The 7940-nt window shown below is 34.8% G+C and overlaps 1 protein-coding gene across 1 annotated transcript; it reads left to right on the top strand.

Annotated features, from left to right (window-relative positions):
• Positions 1 to 4803: 4803 nt before the first annotated feature.
• LOC130940448 (exocyst complex component EXO70B1-like) lies at positions 4804 to 7417 on the top strand. The gene is made up of 2 exons (XM_057868576.1): positions 4804 to 5406; positions 5551 to 7417. Exons 1-2 carry the CDS (start codon positions 5013 to 5015, stop codon positions 7044 to 7046), a joined length of 1890 nt encoding a protein of 629 aa, XP_057724559.1. The 5' UTR covers positions 4804 to 5012; the 3' UTR covers positions 7047 to 7417.
• The last annotated feature ends 523 nt before the right edge of the window (positions 7418 to 7940 follow it).

The raw sequence follows: 7940 nt of genomic DNA, 5'->3' as shown, positions 1-7940 counted from the left end.
ATGATGGAACGATGGAGGCCAGAAGGAAGACGCTGGTTACTTGCTGTGAGAAGTGGTATGTCAGGAAAGAAGTCCATTGAAAACAGATGTCCCAGTCTCGTCAAGCGAAGGAGATGGACAAAAATACAAGATACTTTCACAATATAGCTTTAGCAAGACGGAGAAACAATAGGATTGATACATTGTTAATCAACGGTAGACTGGTCAGGAACCAAGCTAGAATAAAAATTGCTATTAAGGAATACTACAAGGAGTTATATTGCCAGGATAAGTCTCCTATGCTAAGCTTCAGAGATGGTCTGGTAAGTAGGATAGAGCAGGAAGAGGCTGAAACTTTGGAGGCGATGCCGACGGCTAAGGAAATCAGAGAAGCTGTGTGGGATTGTGAGTCTTCAAAGGCATCAGGATGCGACGGGTACAACATGAATTTTGTCAAGAGGTGTTGGGGTGAGATTGGGCCTGAATTCACGACTGCAGTGATGGGGTTTTTTCAGACGTCAAGGTTGCTGATAGACGCTAACATCACTTGGGTGGCGTTAGCACCCAAGTTCATTGAGGCGAAGGAGATTAAAGATCTGCGACCTATCAGCATGGTAGGGTGCGTTTACAAGGTTATCTCCAAGGTGTTGGTCAGGATGATGAGACCACTAATGCTAGCATTAGTAGGAGAAACACAGAGTGCATTTGTAAGGGGTAGAAAAATACATGATGGGGCACTTATTGCATGTGAAACGGTAAACTGGCTTAAGCTGAGAAAAAGGTGGCGGCATTAATCAAGCTAGATTTCCAAAAGACATATGATAGAGTCAAGTGGAGCTTTGTGGACATAGTTTTGCAAAAGATGGGGCTTGGTTGTATATGGAGATCGTGGGTTATGGAGTGTGTCTCCACAGCATCTATGTCGGTTCTGATAAATGGGTCACCTTCCAAGCCTTCAAGATGAAAAGAGGTCTGAGACAAGGTGACCCACTCTCTCCGTTCTTATTTGTACTGATTGTGGATGTTCTACATCAGTTGGTGGGAGAGGCATTCAGGAGTGGGCGTATATCACCTTTGCTGATTGGCAGAGATAGTATAGCGTTGTCGCATCTTCAGTTTGCTGATGACACGATTCTGTTCTGCCTACCAGAGGAGGACACTATCAAGAATTACAAGCGTTGTTGAGATGCTTTGAGTTTATGTCTGGTCTCAGTATTAATTTTGACAAGTCAAGCTTGATTCCGATAAACTGTGAAGAATAGTGGGTCCAGAATATGTGCCAGTTGTTGGGGTGCAAGAGCGAGTCCCTTCTAGTTAAATACCTGGGTATTCCATTGGGTGCAAATCTGAGATTAGTGAAGACCTGGAAGCTTATAATAGACAAAGTCGAGGAGAAGCTCAGTCTGTGGAAAGCTAAAGTTCTGAATAAGGTTGGAAGCTTGGATCTGATTAAATCAGTCTTAAATAGTCTGCCTGTGTATTATTTGAGTTTATTCAAGATGCCGAAAGGTGTTGCTGAGAAATTGATTTCACTGCAAAGAAAGTTCTTGTGGAGTAAGGATGATGGTAGTAATGGAATGACATTAGTCAAATGGGAAGTGGTGCAGGTCCCGAAAAAACTAGGTGGGTTGGGTGTTGGAGATGCTATGGTTCGTAACACAGCTATGTTGTTTAAGTGGTGGTGGCGGTTTGCTAAAGAGGATTGCCCATTGTGGAAGAAGGTGGTTTGTTCCTGTTATAACCTGAATCCTCGTGAGATGCTGTCAACTCAAGTGCTACCCACTAGAGGAGGACCGTGGAAAGATATCTGCCAACTACAAATAACGAATGACAATATAAGGGATAAGATGGTTACAGGTTTATCAATGGAGATTGGTGATGGGCAGCGTACGAGATTTTGAGAGGATATCTGGTTGCTCTGTGGGCCTCTAAAAGAGCGGTTTCCTAGGCTCTTTTCTGTTTCAAACCAATGTGAATCTTTTATAGGGGATTGTGGGTTTTGGGACGGGTTAAACTGGATTTGGAACTTCCAATGGAGGAGAGAGCTCTTTCAATGGGAGTTAGAACTACTGGGTCAATTACATGAGACATTGAGACTTGTGCAACTAGTAGTGAATAGAGAGGATAGAATAGTATGAAAATTTGATAAGCAGGGAGTTTATACAACTAACTCATTTGTTCAGGTTTTGCAGGAGGCAATACTCCCGGAGAAGGTGACAAGCTACAGCTTTACAAAGACCATCTGGAAAGGGTTAGTTCCACCTAGAGTAGAACTATTTGCTTGGTTTGTCCTGCTAGGTAGGGTGAACACACAAGAACGGTTAAGCCGCTTGGGGATCTTTAACCAGGACGACAACATCTGTGTCTTATGTAATAAGGGTGTGGAAAACGTACACCACTTGTTCCTATGCTGTGAATTTGCTTGGCAGGTGTGGAGTGCTTGGTTAGCAATGACTGGACAACAATGGTCTATTCCAGGGTTAATGAGAGAATATTTTTTAGATTGGACAGAGTGGCCAAGAAGGAGGGAGGATCGAGAGCAACGACTGAGGTGCTTCTATGCGATCGTTTGGAACATCTGGTTGGAGAGAAATCGCATGATATTTCAGAATAAAAGCAAAGGTGTTGAAGAAATCACCCACATGACTGTGTTGAGTCACAATGAGTGGAGAGGTGTGAACACCTTTAATTGTTGATGACAATACTGGAGATGACCAGAAAACTTCTTTTAATGTTACTAGATTTCTTTTATTTTGTCTGTTTTCTATTTAACTACTCCACAGTATTGTGTTGAGTTCTTACTTTTCAAAAAAAAAAAAAAAACTAATTAACTTTCACATGACTACCATACTCATATGGCCATCACCTGTATTCAAAGAGAATTCAAAATCCATATTTTTAAATAGCCCATACCACTCTCTACACATGTCAACATCACTAATAAGAGAAACACTGCAAATTTAAATTACTTGATCATTTCTAAAAATAATTTTATTAAAAGATCTAAAACATTTTTGTTAAAAATGTGTTAGTCATAAAAAGTAACAATAATAACAGTAATAATTTTGTTAAAAACGTGTTAGTCACAGTAATAATAATAATTATAATAATAGTAATTAATGTACTACATTAATATCAATAATAATAAAATTTATTATAATTATAATAAAAAAATTTATCTCTTTAAAATTAATGTTAAGAAAATTTTCTATTCTCTTAAAATAAATTTTATGTAAATTTTAATTTTTTATAATAAAATTTAAATATTAATTTCTAATACAATCAAATATCTTTAAATTCAAAGGATCTTTTAGTATTTTTTAAAATCGATACAAAAAATTTATTTTTATTTGAGTTTTAAAAAAGGTACTTTAGTCATTTAAAATGAGTATTTTAGTTTTGTTAAAATCAAATTCGAATTTTTCATTTCTAATATGATCAAATAATATGAATTTAATCTATAATGGTATTTTAATTTTTTTTAGATTAACCTTAAAATATTATTTTGTTATTTTAAAAATTAATTATATGAATATTTTAATTGTTTCGAATGTTAAATTTACAATTTCTAATATAATTAAGTAATTTTTATTCTAAAATGGTATTTTAGTTTTTTAAGGTTAATGCTACAAAAAGATTGTTTGGGTATTTTAAAATTAATTATAAAATATTTTAACCTTTTTAATATTAAATTAAAATTTATAATTGCTAATAAACCAAATAATATTATTTATTCATATAAAAATGTGTAATAATAATTTTAAAATTATTACATAAAGAATATTTTGATATTTTAAATTTAATGCTAATTAACAAATATTTTAGTTTTTTAATATGAATTTTATAGATATTTTAATATTTTAAAATAGAAATAAATTTTTAAGTTGTAATACATTTAAAAAACTTTAAAAATAAAAGGATTTTTAATCTTTTAATGCTGGTACTAAAATACTATTTCTTCATAATATTAAAAAATTATTTTTTTAAAAAATTAATAAAAAAATATAATTAATTTTCAACTATTTCATCAATTTATTACTTAATTTAACAGGTCTTTTTATAATTAGTACAACTTTAAAGTAAAATTTTACAAATTTACATATTTTTTTTATACGATACTAATATAGACTATTAAATTAGAATATTCTTCCCTAGTCCTTTAAGAACAAGCTTCAAATTCCCCACCTTAGATAATTTCCATATGAAAAAATATAAGTAAATAATAAAAATATTAAATAATATAAATAATAAATATATTAAATATTTATTTTATTAATGTATGAGTAATTATTTTAATATTAAAATTTAAAAAATTAATTTAAAATATAATATATTTTTATTTGATTGATGATTGTTTATATTGCTCAACAAAATTATTGTACCCTAACATTTTCCTTCCAATATTAATTAATTTATGATACAGAAATGGGACCCTTCCAGTTCCATATATGAGATGAGATCAGACCTATTCGACAAATATGTGTATTACTAATCAATTATTAGAGCAGTTATTACCTACGACTCATACGAGTCAACAAGACACGCGTAAACTTATTCAGCTTCGATGCTCCAAGCCTCCAACACCTGGCTAGCTACATCGCGACAATTTTCTTTCAATCTCAAAAGTCAAAACCTACCTATAGTCTTCAACTTCATTACTTCACAATTATAAACATTCCGTAAATAAATAAAAAAAAACTTAATTAGCATTGATACTGTATTCTTTTTTCTTGATTTTTACTCTCATTTTTTTTAAATAAAAAGTAAAAACACTTTCATTCTTTTGGTTCATCCTTGAAAATTTTCAATACGAATCGGAAAAAGGATGCGGATCAAACGTATGGGTAACTCCATTATTGCCAAAAACAAACAGAATAGAGTTGAAGTTGTTATTTACTCTAACTCCACTCATCATTATTGCCACTACTACCCAAATAAACAGTGAAGTGTGACAGCACCTATTTGCATTTGGTCCCTTTCCTGTGTGTCTTCCTCCCCTAACAATTTCTTACTTCTTCTGATCACATTTCACAATGAACAGGATGCTTAGACCCTTGCTCAATCAAATCCATAGCTACCTAATGCAGCCACGTATATGGAGATTACTGGGTTTCGCATCAACCCTTATTGGATTCATATGCTACGCTCTCAGCTCCTCCTTCTACCAACTCTTCGGAAGTTGGACCTTGTTCAAAATCGTTGCTTATAGCATTTTCAGTATCATCATTTGTCTCACAATTTTGTTTCCAAAATTATGGCAACAATTAAGAGGCCTCAACTTTGAAGCACACATGGCCTTCTTCGTCTTGACCATCACCTCTGTCTATTCATACTTTTCCGATAAAGCGATGAAAGGGAAACCAGATGCTTATAGCGTAACATCCTATGCTGCTTTTGCCGTTACATCGCTTAGCTTGCAAAGACAGAGTAAGTCTCACTTTGGATTTGAAGTTGATTTGCTCTATTTCTTCTTAGGATGTGTGATAGTACAGTTCATGAAGATAGAGTTGTGGTTAGGATTTGTTGGAATCGGTTTTAGTTATTCCTTAATCATTCTTCGCTCATGTTTAGATGCACCGGCCAAAAACCGGAATCAAAGATTCCAAGATAAGCATCATCTTGTCGTTCAAGTGAATATGAATCCGTTGCAAGTCAATAATAATATTAATAGCAATCTTGTTAGCAGTAATATCCCTCAAAAAGCTCAGCAGCCGGATGAACACGTGCCTGTCGAAGCGAATATCTTGCCGAGCATGGAGGAGCGTAGATGGGCTAATTTGGCTGTTGTGAACATGCTTAAGTGTAATTTGAACAAATACATTCAAGATAAGGTTCACCGGATTCCAGAGATACTAATCAATGATCATAACTTCCTGATTGACGAGCTTCCATCACAATTAGTTAGTGACCTTCATGAAAAAGTGAAGTTCATGGTCCGAACCGGGTTCGAGAAGGAGTGTATGGACCAATACTGCACTTGGAGGAGAGAGTTCTTAGATTTGGCGGGGAAGGAGCTTAGTATACAAGAAATCGAAGAGAAGAGAAGGATTAAGACTTGGATTAAAGTTTCCAATGTTTCTCTCAAGATATTGTTTCCTAATGAAAGGAGACTCTGCGATCGCATCTTCTTGGGTTTTCCTTCTGTCGCTGATTGTTCTTTCGCGCAGATTTGCGGAGAATTCACCACTAATCTGCTAGATTTTGCCAATGGTTTTGCCAATGGTAGCCATATGCTTAATCTTTTGCCCAGTGTCCTCCAAGTGTTCGGTGTATTGCATGAACTGATACCAGAGTTTGAGTCAGTGTTTTTGGACCAATTCAGTGTATCGCTTAGGAGTGAAGCAGCGACGACCGGAAGGAGACTAAGGAAAGCAATCAACGGGATGTTCATGCAGCTTGAGAAGTTGATAAATTGTGATACATCACAAGTAGCTTGTACTGGAGGTATTTGCCCTGTTACCGTGGAAGTGATGAACCATCTTAGTGCTGTTGGAGAGTTTGGGTCTTCTTGGCTTTCTGCGGAGGTAACTAGAATAATTGCATTGTTGGAAAGCCATCTGGAAGCCAAGTCCAAAGATTACAGCAACCCTGCTTTGGGCTTTGTTTTCTTGATGAATAATGAGAGGTACATTGAAAAGAAGGCAAAACAGTATCAATTGGATAAGATTTTGGGCAATCATTGGATCCGACAAAGGGCTGCTAAAGTCCGAGAAAACTGTGAACACTACAGGAGAAGCTCGTGGGAAGAGGTCTTAGGGTTTTTGAAACTTAGCACAGAGCAAATTGAAGAAGCAGAGTCCATGAAGAAGAAGCTCAATCTGTTCAACTTGCGGTTTAAGGAGATATGGATGGATCAAAGTGCATGCTTTATGCATGATGAAGAGCTAAGGGAAGAGATAATAGCATCGCTGAGAAAGATATTGTCTCGTACCTATGGATTGTTCATTTGGAGTTTCAACAGGATACTTGGTAAGGATGCTCATGAGTGTATCAGGTATTCAGTGTTAGACATTGAAGACCTACTGAAGGATTTATTTGGCTGGAGAGATGAACAACTAGCAGAATGAAAGATTAAGTAAGAACTTTATGGATAGTATACCTTCAGATCTAAGGATTCTCAAATTCTAGATCAATCATTTGCCTCCAATGGCAATGTGCAATTGGATCATTGATGCAGTACCAGGGAGCTCATCATTATCAATATGAAATGCTGAAAAATAGGGTTCTTGGGTAGCTGACTATGTGATGTAGTCAGTGGTAACAATTAGTATAAAATAATAGTCTGATTAAATAAATAAGGTACAACCCCGCTTAGAATTCTTGGACATTCGGAAGTAGTTATACATGATTGTATAGGGATAGGATTTCAGTGATTATGTTATTTTGTTATTTCATTGATTGCTCTACTTGATGCTTGTGTATTATGTTGTGTTTTTTTATGTTTTTTCATATAATGCTTACTTACAGAGTGTTTTGGTGTTTAAGTTCAATATCCTTAACTTTTAGGAAAAGTATAGGTAGATATAAAAATATTAAACAATGTGAATAATTAATGTATTAGATGTTCATTTTACTAGGTGTGCGGATGGTTATTTTAATATTAAAATTTAGGTGGATAATTTAGAGGTGTAGTGTGTTTTTATTTGATTGGTAGTTGTTCATATTGTTCAAGAAAGTTATTGGTTACTTAGCATTGTCCATTGTTTTAATATTTTGATTTGATGAATTTTGTAGAAAATAATAGAAAAAGAAGCAAAAAGTACAAAATAAGCTCAAAAGAAGCACAAAATAAACTCAAAAGAAGCAGAGAAGAATTTTTGACACATTTTAAAGCTTTGAATACGCGTTGGAGTCTTAGGCCACGCTTTTGAAAGAGTGGTCCATGAAGAAAGCAAGCGTGCATGCAAGGCGTTGCCAACGCCAATGAAGAAGCATGACCTGGCGTTATTAACGCCAAATGA

Source organism: Arachis stenosperma, chromosome 7, assembly GCF_014773155.1.
Source record: "Arachis stenosperma cultivar V10309 chromosome 7, arast.V10309.gnm1.PFL2, whole genome shotgun sequence".
NCBI classification, from domain to species: domain Eukaryota; kingdom Viridiplantae; phylum Streptophyta; class Magnoliopsida; order Fabales; family Fabaceae; genus Arachis; species Arachis stenosperma.
The sequence above is the reverse complement of the archived record's forward strand: the minus strand, read 5'-3'. Positions and strand labels throughout refer to the sequence as shown.

Excerpts from the sequence above, each read along its gene's own strand:
- LOC130940448 (XM_057868576.1), top strand. The coding sequence starts at position 5,013 with ATGAACAGGATGCTTAGACCCTTGCTCAATCAAATCCATAGCTACCTA. Across the intron at positions 5,407-5,550 it reads GCTTAGCTTGCAAAGACAGA|ATGCACCGGCCAAAAACCGG; the intron begins GTAAGTCTCACT and ends GCTCATGTTTAG.